Source organism: Cherax quadricarinatus, chromosome 20, assembly GCF_038502225.1.
Source record: "Cherax quadricarinatus isolate ZL_2023a chromosome 20, ASM3850222v1, whole genome shotgun sequence".
Taxonomy (NCBI): Eukaryota; Metazoa; Arthropoda; class Malacostraca; order Decapoda; family Parastacidae; genus Cherax; species Cherax quadricarinatus.
The window spans coordinates 48,911,700-48,932,375 of NC_091311.1; the positions used below are offsets into that span (position 1 = coordinate 48,911,700).

A 20,676-nucleotide genomic window follows, 5' to 3' on the forward strand; every position below is an offset into this window, starting at 1 on the left:
AATAGTGATCTAGGAGTGTTTGCCCTGATGTAAACACCATTTTCTTTCATTATAGACCAGAGGTACAGATGAGAAAACGAATCTATCTTTTGATCTTATCCCCAGTAGCCTCCAACGTCTACCCCATTCACATAAAACGGCATATATTATTCATTTCAGCATCTTTATTACAGTTCTAGGGTATTTATCATGTTTCTGATATCAATTTGAAGTAAATGTGATAACCTTTATTACTAATATTAGCATAATTACACAACATTTTATTAGTGCTACTGCTAACATCCAATGCCCATGAAGACAAACCAGATACTGAATGCTCCTGCTGGCCTCTCCCTCTCTCATTTAGCTCCTCCCACTTTGTAACAATATTAGATGGCAAATTTAATGTATTAGACAAAAATAAATAATTAAAAAAAAAAAGAAAAATGGGAGGGTGGGGGGGGGGGAGGGAATTCTGAAAAATTCATTACATGTTCAGATGTACATATTACTCATCGTGTCATAAAAATAATTTTGTAAAATGACTATAATTCTTTGTAGAAACATGGTACAAAGATGGTCCTTTTACCAAAATGTTGCCAGATTCTTTAAGCTATTTTTCTGTAACCTTACCTCGTATTTGCATTTTACTTTTTTATTGCTTTCTGTAATATATAAGAATTTACAAATTAAAATAAAGTTATCAAGTTGGAGTTTCATTTTTATTTTTTTCTTTCTTATTTAATTTACCATTTGGCATCATTACAAAGTGGGCAGAGCTATAGCAGAGGGAGAAGGAACAGTCTCAATAACTCATGACTGTCCATGACTCATGGAAGGGTGTGCCTCTTGGCACTATAAAATATTGTAGAATTATACTGTTACTATCAATAAAGGTTATCTATCATATTTATTCCAGAATAATAGGTATAACATAAATAACATAGAAGCATAATAAAGACACCCAAATTAATAAAAACTGACATTATATAGAGAGGTATTGAAGGGTGGAGGGCAGGGAGGGATAAAAAAAACAAAAAAAAAAAAACAGATTGAAAAGAATTTCTCGGCAAACAAAACTGAATGTTTTAATTTTGGGAGGCGACACTTTTGAAGTGTAAATAAGGGGCAATTCCTCGATTAGCGAAGAATTCATTTACCGATGGGGGTCTTAGGCCCCTAACTCCGTTGTTAAGTGAGGAGAGGCTGCAATGAGTGTACTGCGTGTATTTTGCTTTTTATTGTTTTTTAATACCTAGTTCTATTACTAACTTAATATATGTTAGTATAGACTTGCTATCTGGCATTTATATGCATTTACAAGTGGAAAAAATGGTGTTCTGCTGTCTGGCGATGTCTGTTTTGCAGCAGTAGCCTGGAACCTAACCTGCCGTGTAAGTGGGGCCCTACTGTAATTGAATCAATAATGTCAACCCATTTGTGACTGCATATACGTGTCCAGCTGCCCAATACGGCCAGCTGGACATGTATTGGGCAGTGATGTCATTTATTTACTTGAATATTGGCAAAAATTAAACATTTCCGCTATTTTGAGCTCAATTTCAAGGTACATTCCATCGTGAAACCAATCAAAATCATATCTATATCTGTAATATATATTCCATTGTATCAAATGAGACTAAAAAAACGAAAATACAACCATAAAACCATACGAAAATACACCGCAGTCACACTTTTACACCAACATCTTAGGCTTTTTTTCTCATTATGCACTGCGTACTGCTGGATTTTTTTTTATATATAGTGCACACTTACAACACAGACTTAATTTTCTCATAAGTAGGCCCAAATTTGCAGGTCACAGCTTAGCTGAGTGAGCTGAGCTCATGGCGACCGACAGTGGCTTCAAAGCCACCTTATCTTTTATGGAAAATGTATGGTGTAAGTGCTTCACACGAGAATAATTTCTTTTATTCACTGGAATCATGGGTAGGGCTAAAATTGAGCAGGTTATAACAATAAATGGAGAAAAAGAAATTGGAATGACTTATGCAGCAAGTGGCATCACCAGACCGGGCCGCGGGGGCGTTGACCCCCGAAACTCTCTCCAGGTAAACCAAACAGTAGCAGCAGGTTGGCGTGGTGATCCCAGAAATTTTAAATTATGCCAGCCGAAATTCGTGCCGGATTACTTATTGCTGACCTATACTAATCTATTCCAGTAGTTATATATCAAAAGTATCATGACTCAAACTCCAAAATACATGGTTTTATGGTAATTTGTTCCAGGACCTTGGATGTGCAACTTTTATTTTACCTTGGGCTTGCAGGTTCAGACATAACTTGCAGGTACTGTATCTCCCTTCATCCATTTCTCTCTTATCAACAATAATGCCTTTCCATCTCAATGATAATTTCTCAGCCTTTTTTCCACTAGCTTAGTCAGCCACTTTAATATTTACTTTTTTTTAACTCCTTGATAATAGTAGAGATGGTTATTGTGAAAACTATACTCATGTGCCAATGCACTAGTTCTAACTCCAGCTTTTTTCACATCTTGTTTGAATTTCAGAAAAACTGCCTGTTTACTGTGCACTTAAGGGCCATGATAACAAATAAAGGGTAAATAATCCAGAGTTCGTGCAGACAACGTAAGTGGTAGCTTCAAGCTGATGAACAAACTATAGAACAAAGGATGAAGGGTAAATGAATATTTCTTACCCAGGTAGGTAGATGGGTGAGGCTAAGAGAATAAGGCCTATACCAGATCCTCACTATATTTCACTGCTGTTCTCTTCAACCTATTTCATTACTCAATGGACACACAACTCTCATAGGACTTTCAAAAGTACACTTTCCTTACACTGACCTATACTGGGGTCTTTATATGTGCCGAACACTTAACAGATATCTGACTGCCTCATGAGAGAAAGAAGGCCTGTTTCTGCGCCTCCACCCACCTCACATTTAACTGATATTAGTTTGCTCTGCATTCAACTCAAGTTGCAAGTAGCTCTTTTGAACTCTCCTCCCTTCGTTACTTTTTCTAATTTGATCCCCATTTTTGGTTAACAACACTCACTAAGAAGTTCAAAATGTTCCCAAATGCCCCAGTATTCCACCAAACAATATTTTGCCTTCTTTTGTCTCAATAAATACCAATATTCACCTAGTCTGCAGAACTTTATCGTTTTGCTTTATATTCTCATTGGCATAACTTCCTTGCTTCTACCTCATCAAGGTTGTGCAACAATCCACTGAAAACTAATAAGCCCAGTACATGTACGTATATGCTAAATACTGACTAATACTGTTCTTTTGGGATTTCACTTCTTTCTTTGTTAACACCTGTACAGTGTATGTACCTCCTCCACATAGGAGCAAGAATACTGGAAGTTTATTTGTATTCTGCATATGAAATAATAATTTTGGATTTTCCTCAATTTGAATGGATTTCTAGTTCCTTAACCCTTTCAGGGTCAAGGGGCCCTCTCCTAAACTTGTTCTCATGGTTGAAAATTTTTCGGAAAAAATTTTTTTTTTTCTTATGAAAAGATAGAATCTTTTCCCGATCACAATGACACCAAAAGTATGAAATTTGATGGAAGACTTACGGAATTATGCTCTCGTGAAGTTAGCGGTCTCGACGATGTTTACGCATCGGCGACTTCACCCACTTTGAGCCCTATTTTCATCCAATTCCAGTGTACTAGTCGACAAAAATCATAACTATTTCGCTAGAACTCCATTTTTTTCTAATGAATGAGTACAAGAAACCACCCATTTACCGATTTCAACTATCCAATAAAGTGGTCAGAAATTAGCAATTTGGTCAATTTCACACAAATTTCAAAAGATGCCAATTTCCAAATAGGGTTCAGAATAAACAAGAGACATCCCTGGCACTAAAATAACATTTCCTCTGCTCATTAGTCACATCCCCACCCCCCTCTTACATTTCTTTTGCTTTCCACTTTTAATTTTTATTCTCACAAAAAATAGAAGATTTACTGTTATGCAGACTACTGTATTAGTGTAGAAATGTATAAATAATATCAGTGCACTTGTGAAAGAATATTAGTCACCAGTTGATATGTATTGGACACGTGGCATGATTTGTTTACTTTTGAACTTAAGCAAAAATCGAACATTTCTGCTACTTTGAGCTGAATTTCAAGGTACTTTTCATTGTGGAACCAATCAAAATCATCTCAATTTCTGTAATATGTCTTCCATTCTATAAATGGAGACCAGGAAAACTAGAATACAACCATAAATACCACACTAAAATACAGTGCAAAGTCGCTGTTTTAAACCAAAAACACGGTCAAAGTTTTTTTTTCCTCATTACGTACTGTGTGCTGCAGGATTTTTTTTATATTGTGCACACTGACCACAGACCCATTCTTTCATATGTAGGCCTACCAGCTTTCTCTCCCTAGATTTGAAGGCGCTAGAATTTAGGCGTACTAGTACGTCAATAACCCTGGTGTGCAAGCCGTACTAGCACGTCGGAAACCCTGAAAGGGTTAACACGTTTTCTATTTGGTATGCATGTTTTCTTTCCTTTGCTAAGGGACTTCCAGACATTTTTACCACTCAGCATCTCTCTTGCTTCAGTGAAGTCATCCCTATGAGCTCTATTAATAGGGCAAAAATTTGTTGGATCCTACTTTAGTTACAAACTTGTCTAATAATTTTAATTAGGTTTGCAAATTTATAATCATTATTGATAACACAGATTAACAACTAATTTGATGTGACTCACCTTTAAACAGACTAACAATGTGACAGTCTCTACAGAATAATAGCCTCTATCAACATAGTCTCCCATGAAAAGATAATTTGTGTCTGGAGACCGCCCACCAATCTTGAAGAGTTCCATAAGGTCGTGAAACTGTCCATGAACATCTCCACACACTGTGACAGGAGACTTTACTTCTTGAACATTACTCTCCTTTGCCAGGACCTCTTTAGCCTGAAAAATAAAAAAAAATAATAAAAAAATCAGAAGAGTAATCAACAATATAAAACATTGTGCACACCAATGAAATAAAGTGATATAGAATTATCAATAAATATTGGTTGGTAGACAGCAACCACCCACGGAAGTACTACCGTCCTGCCAGATGACTGTGAAACAGAAACCTGTAACTGTTTTGCATGATGGTAGGATTGCTGGTTTCTTTTTCTGTCTCATAAACATGCTAGATAACAGGGATATCTTGCTACTCCTACTTACACTTTGGTCACACTTCACAGACACGCACATGCATATATATATACAGTGGACCCCCGGTTAACGATATTTTTTCACTCCAGAAGTATGTTCAGATGCCAGTACTGATCGAATTTGTTCCCATAAGAAATATTGTGAAGTAGATTAGTCCATTTCAGACCCCCAAACATACACGTACAAACGCACTTACATAAATACACTGACATAATTGGTCACATTCGGAGGTAATCGTTATGCGGGGGTCTACTGTACATACATCTAGGTTTTTCTCCCTTTTTCTAAATAGCTCTTGTTCTTCCTTATTTCTTCTATTGTTCATGGGGAAGTGGAAAAGAATCTTTCCTCCGTAAGCCATGCGTGTCGTATGAGGCGACTAAAATGCCGGGAGCAATGGGCTAGTAACCCCTTCTCCTGTAGACATTTACTAAAAAAGAGAAGAAAAACTTTATAAAACTGGGATGCTTGAATGTGCGTGGATGTAGTGCGGATGACAAGAAACAGATGATTGCTGATGTTATGAATGAAAAGAAGTTGGATGTCCTGGCCCTAAGCGAAACAAAGCTGAAGGGGGTAGGGGAGTTTCGGTGGGGGGAAATAAATGGGATTAAATCTGGAGTATCTGAGAGAGTTAGAGCAAAGGAAGGGGTAGCAGTAATGTTGAAGGATCAGTTATGGAAGGAGAAAAGAGAATATGAATGTGTAAATTCAAGAATTATGTGGATTAAAGTAAAGGTTGGATGCGAAACGTGGGTCATAAGCGTGTATGCACCTGGAGAAGAGAGGTACGTAGAGGAGAGAGAGAGATTTTGGGAGATGTTAAGTGAATGTATAGGAGCCTTTGAACCAAGCGAGAGAGTCATTGTGGTAGGGGATCTGAATGCTAAAGTAGAAGAAACTTTTAGAGAGGGTGTGGTAGGTAAGTTTGGGGTGCCAGGTGTAAATGATAATGGGAGCCCTTTGATTGAACTTTGTATAGAAAGGGGTTTAGTTATAGGTAATACATATTTTAAGAAAAAGAGGATAAATAAGTATACAAGATATGATGTAGGGCGAAATGACAGTAGTTTGTTGGATTATGTATTGGTAGATAAAAGACTGTTGAGTAGACTTCAGGATGTACATGTTTATAGAGGGGCAACAGATATATCAGATCACTTTCTAGTTGTAGCTACACTGAGAGTAAAAGGTAGATGGGATACAAGGAGAATAGAAGCATCCGGGAAGAGAGAGGTGAAGGTTTATAAACTAAAAGAGGAGGCAGTTAGGGTAAGATTTAAGGGGGGAATTTCCAATTTTGGCCAACTCTTTTATTTTTCAACCAATTTTTTTTATTTTTGGTGTACATTTAGAGGTTCATATGTAGAAGAATGTGACAAAGTATCAGTATGATTGGCCAACAAACAGAAAAAAATATTTAATGACTTTTCATATATGGCAGCAAGGTATGACAAAATGGCACTTCGAGTGGCACTTCCGACAATCCCAACCGTTAGAATACATCCGACACTAATTTGGGCGGGACATGTTTCATCTAATATGTCTTATTATCATGGAAAAAAAAAAATACTTTTGATAGACTTTGTGGCATTCACCAAAATATCTGCCTTTTACCTCCCACAAAATCAAAAATATTTGATATATTCCAAAAAAAGAAGCCTCACATTTTCAAACACACTGTTTTATATTGTCAGTGAAAATCATTTCAATACAATAATTAATAATGGTGTACATTAGCGAAATATGTGAAAAAGTTACTTCCGAGATATAGGCCTAGAACGCCGGCAGGCCTACCGTCTCAAAAAAAAAATTTTTTGCGCGGAAATCGCGTTTTTTTCGGTGTATTTCTTAGTAAACTGATGTTCTAGTGCAGTTATCCTCTTCAAAATACCGTTTTCTATCACTCACATACCAAACAATAGAACAAGGAGACGAGGAGTAACACATTTATATCGAAATATTGCTGGTGGACTCTCTCTATATTATGGCCTATTTTATTCAGTCTAGAGTATATAACATGTTTGTTTGTTATTTATAGTGTTTATTATATCATATTAGATCAATTCTGATAGACAAATAAGCCGTATAGTTGATATATAAGCTGATATAAACGTAATAATGAAGTGATTTCACCTGGCACCATCTGGAGGGGGAGTACTGCCGAGTGTTCTCAGATGGCTCCCGATTGGCTGGCACTCTACTGATAAGCTCCACCTACTCTTATATGATGCCAAATAATCAATTATTATATTAGAAAGAATAATGCAAAGAAAAAGCAATAAAAAACAAGGAAAAAATTCCAAAAAATACATGGGTTGAGAACAGACGCGCTACCTACATCGCCGTTACCATACCTGATATAAATGACTATAATTTCTTGTAGAAACGTCTTAGAACATTGATTCTTGTACCATTGTGTTGCCAAAGAGTTAAGCTATTTTTCGGTATATATAAATCAATTTCCATAATTTTTTTATTTTTGGTTGAGCGCGCGTGGAAAATTGCAGTGCTGCTGCCATAAACAGCTATTGGAGGATAGATGGGCTAATGAGAGCATAGGAAATGGGGTCGAAGAGGTATGGGGTAGGTTTAAAAATGTAGTGTTAGTGTGTTCAGCAGAAGTTTGTAGTTACAGGAAAGTGGGTGCGGGAGGGAAGAGGAGCGATTGGTGGAATGATCTAAAAAGAGTAGTAAGGGAGAAAAAGTTAGCATATGAGAAGTTTTTACAAAGTAGAAGTGATGCAAGGAGGGAAAAGTATATGGAGAAAAAGAGAGGTTAAGAGAGTGGTGAAGCAATGTAAAAAGAGAGCAAATGAGAGAGTGGGTGAAATGTTATCAACAAATTTTGTTGAAAATAAGAAAAAGTTTTGGAGCGAGATTAACAAGTTAAGGAAGCCTAGAGAACAAATGGATTTGTCAGTTAAAAATAGGAGAGGAGAGTTATTAAATGGAGAGTTAGAGGTATTGGGAAGATGGAGGGAATATTTTGAGGAATTGTTTAATGTTGATGAAGATAGGGAAGCTGTGATTTCGTGTATAGGGCAAGGAGGAATAACATCTTGTAGGAGTGAGGAAGAGCCAGTTGTGAGTGTGGGGGAAGTTCGTGAGGCAGTAGGTAAAATGAAAGGGGGTAAGGCAGCTGAGACTGATGGGATAAAGACAGAAATGTTAAAAGCAGGTGGGGATATAGTTTTGGAGTGGTTGGTGCAATTATTTAATAAATGTATGGAAGAGGGTAAGGTACCTAGGGATTGGCAGAGAGCATGCATAGTTCCTTTGTATAAAGGCAAAGGGGACAAAAGAAAATGCAAAAATTATAGGGGAATAAGTCTGTTGAGTATACCTGGTAAAGTGTATGGTAGAGTTATTATTGAAAGAATTAAGAGTAAGATGGAGAATAGGATAGCAGATGAACAAGGAGGCTTTAGGAAAGGTAGGGGGTGTGTGGACCAGGTGTTTACAGTGAAACATAAGTGAACAGTATTTAGATAAGGCTAAAGAGGTCTTTGTGGCATTTATGGATTTGGAAATGGCGTATGACAGGGTGGATAAGGGGGCAATGTGGCAGATGTTGCAGGTGTATGGTGTAGGAGGTAGGTTACTGAAAGCAGTGAAGAGTTTTTATGAGGATAGCGAGGCTCAAGTTAGAGTATGTAGGAAAGAGGGAAATTATTTCCCAGTAAAAGTAGGCCTTAGACAAGGATGTGTGATGTCACCGTGGTTGTTTAATATATTTATAGATGGGGTTGTAAGAGAAGTAAATGCGAGGGTCTTCGCAAGAGGTGTGGAGTTAAAAGATAAAGAATCACACAAAGTGGGAGTTGTCACAGTTGCTCTTTGCTGATGACACTGCTCTTGGGAGATTCTGAAGAGAAGTTGCAGAGATTGGTGGATGAATTTGGTAGGGTGTGCAAAAGAAGAAAATTAAAAGTGAATACAGGAAAGAGTAAGGTTATGAGGATAACAAAAAGATTAGGTGATGAAAGATTGGATATCAGATTGGAGGGAGAGAGTATGGAGGAGGTGAATGTATTCAGATATTTGGGAGTGGACGTGTCAGCGGATGGGTCTATGAAAGATGAGGTGAATCATAGAATTGATCAGGGGAAAAGGGTGAGTGGTGCACTTAGGAGTCTGTGGAGACAAAGAACTTTGTCCTTGGAGGCAAAGAGGGGAATGTATGAGAGTATAGTTTTACCAACGCTCTTATATGGGTGTGAAGCATGGGTGATGAATGTTGCAGCAAGGAGAAGGCTGGAGGCAGTGGAGATGTCATGTCTGAGGGCAATGTGTGGTGTGAATATAATGCAGAGAATTCGTAGTTTGGAAGTTAGGAGGAGGTGCGGGATTACCAAAACTGTTGTCCAGAGGGCTGAGGAAGGGTTGTTGAGGTGGTTTGGACATGTAGAGAGAATGGAGCGAAACAGAGTGACTTCAAGAGTGTATCAGTCTGTAGTGGAAGGAAGGCGGGGTAGGGGTCGGCCTAGGAAAGGTTGGAGGGAGGGGGTAAAGGAGGTTTTGTGTGCGAGGGGCTTGGACTTCCAGCAGGCATGGGTGAGCGTGTTTGATAGGAGTGAATGGAGACAAATGGTTTTTAATACTTGACGTGCTGTTGGAGTGTGAGCAAAGTAACATTTATGAAGGGGTTCAGGGAAAGCGGCAGGCCGGACTTAAGTCCTGGAGATGGGAAGTACAGTGCCTGCACTCTGAAGGAGGGGTGTTAATGTTGCAGTTTAAAAACTGTAGTGTAAAGCACCCTTCTGGCAAGACAGTGATGGAGTGAATGATGGTGAAAGTTTTTCCTTTTCAGGCCACCCTGCCCTGGTGGGAATCGGCCAATGTGATAATAAAAATAAAAAATAAATTTGATACTGTAAAGTGAAGAGAGACCAGTGAAGTTCCCAGCAAATTCCTGAATATATTATACATACAGCTACAATGGAAAGATGCATTACATTTTGTGAAGCATGACTGCAGGTGACACCCTACTACACCAAAGTTTAATTCCAAACTTACATAAGAAATGAACCATACCACAGATGGGGATAGAACCCGCGATCAGAGAGTCTCATAACTCCAGACCGTCGCGTTAGCTACTGGGCCAGCTAGCCACAATAAGATTCGTCCAACTAGGTATATTTCTGCACCATAGGAAGGTTAGCATAGGCACCAATGTGACCACAAATGCAAGTTTTTACAGACGAATCTCCAGCTAGTGTGGCAGTGACAAACTCTAGCTCAAGTCCCCTCAAAGCCATCAACATGACTCACGAAATCGTAATGACACGATGAGTCATGTTGACGGCTTTGAGGGGACTTGAGCTAGAGTTCATCACGGCCACGCTAGCTGGAGATTCGTCTGTAAAAACTTGCATTTGTGGTCACAGTGGTGCCTATGCTAACCTTCCTATGGTGTAAAAATATACGTAGTTGGATGAATCTTATTGTGGCTAGCTGGCCCAGTGGCTAATGTGATGGTCTGGAGTTATGAGACTGATTGTGGATTCTATCGCCGTCCGTGGTATGGTTTGTTTGCAATCGTGTCATTACGATTTCGTGAGTCAGAAAGAAATGGTAAAATAGAAAATGCACTGATGACAATGAGGCACTCACAGAACAACCATTTATTGGGATGACATTTTGTTTTAGGTAAAGCTTTATGAAGTCATTTGTTGTTGTTGATAAATGATTTATTTTATTCTTGAGCACCTGTTTTCAAGAAATTCACAGGCACTCACACACCAAGCCATAATGCAACAACGATGATGAAGACACACCGAAGTATATATTCAAGAGCGACAGTATAATCATCAAAAACAATATACGTTGACCACAAAATCATAGAAGTACAAACAAGTATAAACTCAGGGTTAGTGAACTGTAATACTTATGTAAGAGAAGGAATGTTCATTAAGTTTAATTTCAACAATCAGAAAACTGACTAGAAAAAAAATAAACTTATCAAACATATCCTGGGAACAAGATCTGAGTAGCCTAAATCCCCACCAGTGCCTGGAGAAGTTGAATACAGAAGCATACAAGGTCTGTATTAACCCTTTGACTGTTTTGGTCGTATATATATGTCTTATGAGCCAGTTTTGGACGTACATATACTCGATAATTCTAGCAGCTTCAAATCAAGCAGGAGAAAGATGGTAGGCCCACATGTGAGAGAATGGGTCTGTGTGGTCAGTGTGCACCAAATAAAATCCTGCAGCATGCAGTGCATAATGAGGAAAAAAAAAAAAAAGAGGACAGTTTTTGGGGGGATTAAAACGCCGACTTTGAGGCGTATTTTCATGTAGTATTTATCGTTGTATTCTCGTTTTCATGGTCTCACGTGATAAAATGGAAAACACATTACAGAAATAGAGATGATTTTGATTAGTTTCACGATGAAAACTACCTTGAAATTGAGCTCAAAGTAGCGGAAATGTTCAATTTTTACCAATGTTCAAGAGTAAGCAAATCATACCACATGTCCAATACACATCAACTGGAGAGTAATATTCTTCCACTAGTGCACTGATATTTTTTATACTATTTTTACAATAATGCAGTAGTCTGCATGACAGTAAATTTTGTATTTTTTGTATGAATAAAAAATCAAAATAGAAAGCAATAGTAATACAAGAGGGGCCTAGAGACGTGACTAACGAACAGAGGATATGATATTTTAGTGCCAAGAATGTCTAGTGTTTATTCTGGACCCTATTTTGAAATTGGCATTTTTTAATTTGCGTGAAATTGGCCAAATTGCCAATTTCTGACCACTTTTTTGGGTAGTTCAAATCAGTAAATGGGCAGTTTCTTGTACTCAATTGATTGAAAAAATGGAGTTCTAAAGAAATAGCTATCCCTATCCTGGGTTACTTCTCTTCTTTGTCTTTTCCTGGCACTAGGACCAGCTTGAGAGTCACTGTACCACTGTCGCACAAAAAATCTGTCCAGAGAGGTCTGTTTCTAGCATCTCTAAGATTTGCTTAAAATGGGACAAGGCATTGTCATTGAACATGTTGCAGACACGGCTTGCAACAGCTTTGTTAGGGTGATGTTTCTCCACAAAACTTTGCAACTCACTCCACCTTGCACACACGTCCTTAATCACTGAAGAAGGCACAGTTTCCCCTCTCTCTTCCTACTCCTCTGATATACCTTTGAAGAGTTTTGAGAGTATCTACTCTGAGCCCAGCCATGGGCCAGGCTCATCTGGTGCTTGCCTGGTCAATCAGGCTGTTGCTGCTGGAGGCCTGCTGCCCCATATATCCATCACAGCCTGGTTGATCTGGCACCTGGTGAAGATACTTGTCCAGTTTCCTCTTGAAGGCTTCTACACTTGTTCCAGCCATGTTTCTGATATCTTCTGGTAAGATTTTGAATAGTCTGGGATCTCGAATGTTGATACAGTGTTCCCTTCTTGTCCCCACCGAACCCCTGCTCCTCACTGGGTTTATTTTATACTTCCTCCCATATCTCTCGCTCCAGTATGTTATGGCATTGTGCAGATTTGGGACCAGGCCCTCGAGTATTTTCCAGGTATATATTATCATTCATATCTCTCTCCTCCACTCCAATGAATACATGTTCAAGACTTGAAAGCGTTCCCAGTAGTTTAGGTGCTTTACAGGTTCAATGTGAGCCGTAAACAATCTCTGCATTTGTTCCAACTCCGATATTTATCCTGCTCTGAAAGGGGCTGTCAGCACTGAGCAATATTCTAAGTGAGGGAGCACTAGCGATTTGAAGTATGTCACCATCGGAATTATTTTCCTTGTTTTTTAAGTTCTCAATACCCACCCTGTCTTCCTGGCTGTCATGATCTTTGTCTTGTTATGGTCTTTAAAAGAAAGGTCCGCTGACATAATTATTCCTAGGTCTTTTACGTGTTCCTTATGTTCTATTTGGTGACCCCCTTGAGTTTTGTATATAGTGTTCCTTTTGAATTCTTCATTCTTTCCATACCTAAGCAGCTGGAACTTATCACCAATGAACGTCATGTTCTCCACTGCCTACTGGAAAACTGTTTATGTCCTCCTCTGAAGGAATTTCCTCAGCTGCAATCTGTTGCTGTTCCAGTCGAAGGTGTTGCAGCTCTTCAATGATTAGCTCTTCCCTGTGGTCATCCACTAACTCTTCCACATCCTGGCCACTCACATCCAACCCCATGGACTTCCCCAAAGACAAGAGATTCCACAACAGGCATAGGGCCGTCAGGGTCAGCCTCAAACCCTTCAAAATCCTAGATTATTACGAAATGTTTCCGCTGAACTCGCGGGGTGATGCTCACTCAATGATAAACAAAGGCAGACCGAGTCACTCGGCGCTAGAGTGGCTGAGTGACGTGGGCGGGCAGGCAGACACGTTCGGTACAGACCACTGTCAACTCTACGAAAACCGAGGTGATGCATGAAAACTGGGACAAAATTTCAATGGAAAAAGTCAAAAACCGAATCCTACGAAAACTGAGGCATACGAAAACCGAGGTTCCACTGTAAAGTGTAATATAAGATGCCTCTAAACATAACTAATGAACAGAAGAAATATTATTTTAGTGCCAGGAATCCCTGCATTGTTTATTCTGGACCCTATTTTGAAACTGGCATATTTTGAAATTTCTGTGAAATTGGCCACATTACCAATTTCTAATCACTTTATTGGGTAGCTGAAATAGTCGAGTAGGTGATTTTTTGTGATCAATCGATAAAATGGAAAACATACTAGCAAAATAGCTAAGAATTTGGTCTACCGAAACATTGTAATTGGCCTAAAATGGGACTCAAAGTGGGCAAAATTGCAGTTGCGTAAATATTGCCGACACTGCAAAATTTGCGAAAACGTAATTTTGTCAAATTTTCCACAAAATTGTATTTTTTTGTTTTATTACCCCCAGAAAAAGATTCTCTACCATTTCGTATGTACTACATGCAAAAACAAAAAAATGAAAATTCTTGTCCCTGTGGACACTTTTCAGATTGGGGGTGTGGATCCTCAAAGGGTTAAATCACTTGTTCTCTCTAGGCTGTAATACTGCTGTACACTAATGGCCCTTTTCCACGCAAAATTGCAGATCTGGATAATATACGGAGAACTTTCACTGCACGTATAAATACAGTCAAGAACCTCAATTACTGGGACTGTATGGTCCCTTGGCCTGTACTCCTTGAAACACAGGTGAGAATATACATCATAATTTACACCTGTAAATTCTTAAGTTGGACTAGCTGCAAATCTCCACACAGAAACCACCTTCCTACAAAAGCAAAAGACTTGGCAGGCAGTGCAACATCCCCCAATGAAAAGCAAGGGTGCCTGAGTACACTAGGGGATAACACAATAAATGTCAGGGGCCCAAAACCATTCAACTGCTTCACAGTATACATAAAGGGGATTATCTATAGACCCCTTGCTGTTTTCAAGAGGGAACTGGACAGATGTCTGGTTGATCAGGCCCTGATTCACCATGAGGCCTGATCATGAACCGGGCTACAGGGGCACTGACTCCAGAACAACCTTCAGGTAGGTAGGGATATGGTAACACGTAGACCGATTAAAGCAAAATAAACCCCTAGGCCCTGATGAACTATATTCAAGGTTCCTTAGAGAGAGCAAGCTGGAACTTTGTGAACCATTAACTAACCTTTCTAATATATTCTTGAAATAGGTGTAATCTGAGATGTGGAAGATGGCTAGTGTAACTCCTACTTCTAAAGCAGGGGATAAATCATTACTATCAAATTACAGCCCCATATGCCCGATTTCAACTGTAGGCAAATTAGTCAATTACAGTTCATATTATAAGAAGCCACCTTTGATAAGTATAATTTCATTCGTGAAACTCAACATGGGTTCACGAGAGGTGTTCCTGCCCAAATAACGCACTGCCTTTCTTCAATAAATAAAAGCCTTTGTGGTGGTTATGATAAAGAAAATATTGTTGATTTGGATTTCAGTAAGGCTGACCAACAGAAAGCAGGGAGTTTGCATTAATGGGGTCAAGTCTGAATAGTGACAGGTCACAAGGATCAGTTTTAGGCCCACTGCTGTTCATAATTTACTAATATTAATGATTTTGATGAAGGGATTACAAGTGACATGAGTAAATTTGTTGATACTAAAACAGGCTGATTCTGAGGATACCAATGAGCTTCACAAGGATTTGGGTAAATTAATGTTATGGTCTGAAAAGTGGCAGATGTAGTTCAATGTAAACAAGTGTAAAGCCATAACCCTTGGGAATGAAAATAAACCTACTTATAAGCTAGGTGATATAGAGCTTGATCATAAAGAATGTGAAAAAGAATTATGAATCATGGTATGCAGAAATTTGAAGCAAAGATAACGGTGCCTAAGTGTGTGAAATAAGATGAGCAATAGGAGTCCAAAATTTCTTTTACAGCTCTACACATCATTAATAAGGCCTCATTTAGATTATGCAGCTCAGTTTGGTCGCCATACTACAGAATGGATATAAATGCAATGGAGAATATACAGAGAAGGACGACAAAATTAATCCACTGTATAAGGAATCTCTCAAATGAGGATTGATTAAAAACCTTGAACCTTAATTCTCTCTCGACACAGAACGAGAGGAAATGTCATTAAAGCATACCTTAAACCTTGATAAATTAGACATGTGCAACACTTGGGTATCTTTGCTGTGGAAACATTTCACCACAAAGTAGCTTCATCAGTTCATACAAAGGAGAATGGGAGAATGATGTATAGGAGTTCGAGGTAATCACTCCATCAATCTTGAAAAGAATACTGCACATGTGCGAAGAAATGGCTTATATACTGTAGACAGGTGAGGTGAAGCAGTCGTAGGTGGTATCACATTGTTCATCATACTCAAAATTAAGCCCTTAAAGAAACTTTGATAATCTTAAAATACTTGAAAGGAACTTCATAAGAACATAAGAAAGAAGGAACACTGCAACAGGCCTACTGACCCATGCGGAGCAGGTCTATGTCCCCCGTAGGTCAACCTTAAAATGTCAATTCTGTTTATCAGCACCATAATGAACTTTGTGTTCAAGATGAAGCACAAATTTACTTGATGAAAGATAATCTTTGTATCAGTGAATGATTTAACTAAAGAAAGAACGGAAGTGAAGGTAAGCCGAGATAAGACTGGGTGGGTCATCACAATACACTGCCTCACTCTCACACTCATTGAGAACTTGAGCTGTGCCAAGTGTTCAGGATTAAATAAGACTAATATCAAGAGTTCTTGAACTAGGAGGGGAAGAAATATTCCGGTCTTACCTTTTCACAAAGTGTTTTCACTTGATTTTCGGCCAACTGTTTACACTCCATCAGCTGATCTATCCACTGATCTAACTCTTTCATTTGTGTTTTGTCCTCCATGTTTATATTGTTTAAGGTTCCAAGAGACTGTTGTAAGCAACCAGCCACACTAATATGGAGTTAAACTTAGGCGTTTTTTCTACACCATCAACACCAACTACTACCGTCTCTCTGCCTCACAATATGGCCGCTCACTACTACCAAACATGACGTCATCGTACCCTTAGCAACTACCCATAATTAAACACTTAAAAATACTTTCCAACATTTATTTCTCATATCCGTAAATTTAAATGAATATTTTATGTGGATTATTGTAATAAAATACTTACTCTTGGTGCCCTAGAAACTGAATATAATGTATTACAGAAGAGTAGTCATCGTTCGCGTCGCTGGCTGTACTGCGGTGTGAGGCTAGTGGTCACTCATTTTTCAATTTCCGAATTATCATAATATAACTTTATAATTTACTTAAAATTTTATATTTTTTTATTTATGGCATAAAATAATTCACTTATATATAATTTTTTAACTTTTCTTCTGCAGAAGGGTTAAAACATTCTACACACATTTAAAAATTTCAACATATAAAAATAGGGAGAATGAAAACATTAAAATTATAAAATTGATAAAAATGAAAAAGCAACTACAATATTAATACACCTTCCTACCCGAGGAAGTGTAATTAAAACATAATTAATATAGCAATAAACATGAGGTTGGGTCATACATCTTTGAGGTAAGACAGTTTCAACAAGAGACACACGATGACTGTCGTTATGAAACTTTGATTCATTTTTGAAGATAAAATCACATTTGCAGCAACGAAAGATAACTTATCAGATAACATGACAATATACAGAATGACTCACACAATATGTAGGTTAGCACAGGCACATATTACGCTTAACATGTACTAGTAATATATATTTTCTAGGCAGTATGGAAACTATCAAATATATAATTGATTTTATGAAAGATTTTTTTCTCATACATAAAACTCGCACTCTTGGCTTGATATTTTCGTGGTGGGAAAATCAGGTATGATAACTGGCTCAGTAAAGCTTTGTTTGAAATGCACAGGTGTAGTACATGGGAAGATATCCTAAAAACACAGATTCCGAACCTTTGCCTAGAAAGAATTAACTGTGGCACATGATGTACGCTCACTCAGCGGACATCAACCAAATCTTTCAATGGGCTGCAGAAAACAATTTGAAGTTCAAAGATGAGAAATTTCAATTACTCCGATATGGTAAACATGAGGAAATTAAAACTTCATCAGAGTATAAAACAAATTACGGCCACAAAATAGAGCGCAAAACCAACGTCAAAGACCTGGGAGTGATCATGTCGGAGGATCTCACCTTCAAGGACCATAACATTGTATCAATCGCATCTGCTAGAAAAATGACAGGATGGATAATGAGAACCTTCAAAACTAGGGATGCCAAGCCCATGATGACACTCTTCAGGTCGCTTGTTCTATCTAGGCTGGAATATTGCTGCACACTAACAGCACCTTTCAAGGCAGGTGAAATTGCTGACTTAGAAAATGTAGAGAGAACCTTCACGGCGCGCATAACGGAGATAAAACACCTCAATTACTGGGATTAGATTTTTAGATTTTGCCACCGAAATGGCTAGTTTATTGTGCACCCCATATCCATCCTGTGGACGGTAGCGCGAGAGCATATGGATACACAAAAGGCCTAGGAACTAGGCCCCAAAGGGTTAACAGGAATACATATGGATTTATATCTACATATCTATAGTTCACTTATCTGTTACAAGCAAATTTAGGAAATTTGCTTAGTATATCTGGTATCTTATTTTCATTAATAAGATATCTTGACATGTCACATAGGTTATTATACAGACTGTCTCTGTATTCCTCAATAAGTGGACAATTAAGCACATAGTGTTCAAGAGAGTGACCATATGCCTGATCACATAATTTACATTTAGTTTGATCATCATCTGTGTGTCTCCCAAACTGTCAGAAGTACTTGTAACCAAGCCTAAGCCTGGCAGATGCGATTGATACAATGTTATGGTCCTTGAAGGTGAGATCCTCCGACATACCAAAGTTATATTCTACATTCTCCTTCTGGGTACTCTTCTTGGCTAACATATCAACTTTATCATGAAGGAGTAATCCAATGTGTGATGGGATCCATAGCAATTGTACATTAATTCCTTTGTCCCTAATTTTTGAGTATCTATACCTGGCTTCCCCAATGAGCATGTTGTTGGAGTCATTATATGAACCAAGAGCCTTCAATGATGACATAGAATCAGTAATGATAGGGTCCAGCTCAGTGTCATAGGTTAGCTTTAGCGCCATTAGGATTGCAAACAATTCAGTTTGCAGTGTAGACGCCCAGTTGTTAATTCTTATGCCTAACTCAACAAATTTATTATCGTTCTTAACTAGGGAGGTGGCAACAAGAGCAGATGCAGCCCTGCCAGAAGACTCCTGTTTAGATCCATCAGTGTATATAACTTGTGATAACTTGTTACTACCAGCTAGGTGAGAAATTTCTTCTTGAGCAGTTGCTCTAACAAGAGATTTAAGGAAGGGATTACTAGCAATGAGCTTCTTGGGAGGGACTTGTAGGTATGTGATATTAAATGAACACATCTTCCATGGAGGGGTGAAATGCTCTTGTTGCCTACAGTGATACAGTTCATGCAGGTTATAAAACTTAATGCAATTGCACGTTTTCACAATCCATTTAGATCTTACCTGGAGTTTACCTGGAGAGAGTTTCGGGGGTCAACGCCCCCGCGGCCCGGATCTGTGTGTATTTACCTCTAGACACTTGGTAAGATTCACTGTGACAGTGTCTGGTTCGTTTCTCAACATTCTAATACCGAGTACAGTGTTAATTTCAACAATCCTATCACTGATACTAGAAATACCAAGCTCCTTCCTCATGTTAAGATCTTTTGTAGATCTGGGACAGCCAAGAATAATCCTGAGAGCTTCATTTTGCATTAACTCCAAGGGTCGGAGAGAACTTTCTCTAGCTAATATCAACATGGGAGCAGCATAATCAATTAAGGACCTAACATAGGCTATGTACATCATTCTCACGATTCTCACATTAGCACCATAGTTGGGATTGTAGCCAGCAACAGCTTTGAGAGCATTTCGTCTAGCTTTACATTTCTTGTTTAGTTGTGGTATAGTGGATTTGTTAAAGGGTACATCTACACCAAGATATCTGTAAGTTTTAACGTAGCTAATGATTTCACCCTGCAAATAGATGGGTGGGGGATGTCGTTTGCTTGTTAATATCTTAGTTTTAGAGGAAGATATTATGAGGCCTAGTCGATTACAAATTGCTTGAACTTCATTAAGAATGGTATTCATCTTCTTATGCCCTGTTGTATGGATCATGATATCATCAGCATAGCTTATAGCTATATGTTTAGGTGAGGCAGGTAGAGCATTTAGGAGAGCATTAATCAGAATATTAAATAGCATGGGACTAAGAACTCCGCCCAGCGGTGTACCTAAAGACATTTCTTTAGAATCACTTCTGAAGCCTTGGTAAAGGACAGAGGATACTCTATTTGACAGGTATCCTATTATCCAGCAGAGTAAGCTACCACCAATATTCATTTTGGCTAGTTCATGTAGTATAACGGTTCTGTTCGCAATATCAAATGCAGATTTTAGATCAAGAAAAGTGGTAAAACTAGTAGAGGTGTGTGCAGTGAGAAAGGTGGAAATACAGTTCTGCACACTTTTACCTTTAATGAACCCATAGAGGTAGGGGGAAAGTTGATGTCTGATTCTGTAGTACAGTCTGTTAAGCATCATTCTTTCAAAAGTTTTACAAAGACAACTAGTTAAGGAGATCGGCCTAAATGTATCAGGCTGTTGGGGCTTAGGGATAGGCACAATGAGACTATTGGTCCAGGAAGTAGGAAGAACGCCCTCACTGTAACTGAGATTATACAGTGCCAACAAAGGGTTATCAGGCACGTGCCTTAGAGTTCTGAGAATATCATAGGTTATACCATCCTCTCCGGGAGCAGTTGATCGACCTTTGGTTAATGCATTATCTAATTCATACTCGGTAAAGAGGCAATCACTCTCATCAATATTTTGGCTCATAAAATTAATCAGTTTCAACATTTCTTCAGAAGTACTCTCTAAATTTTTTCTAATATGAGATGGA

General features: G+C 38.4%; 1 protein-coding gene across 1 annotated transcript in view; it reads right to left on the reverse strand.

Annotated features, from left to right (window-relative positions):
* mts (protein phosphatase 2 catalytic subunit mts) overlaps positions 1-16,687 on the reverse strand; it is a 65,570-nt gene extending 48,883 nt beyond the window's left edge. The window contains exons 1-2 of the mRNA XM_070087080.1: positions 16,442-16,687; positions 4,709-4,918 (exon numbers count right to left, since the gene is read on the reverse strand). Coding sequence (XP_069943181.1) covers positions 4,709-4,918; positions 16,442-16,543 — 312 coding nt within the window. The 5' untranslated portion in view covers positions 16,544-16,687. The remainder of the gene's footprint in view (positions 1-4,708; positions 4,919-16,441) is intronic.
* Positions 16,688-20,676: the final 3,989 nt, after the last annotated feature.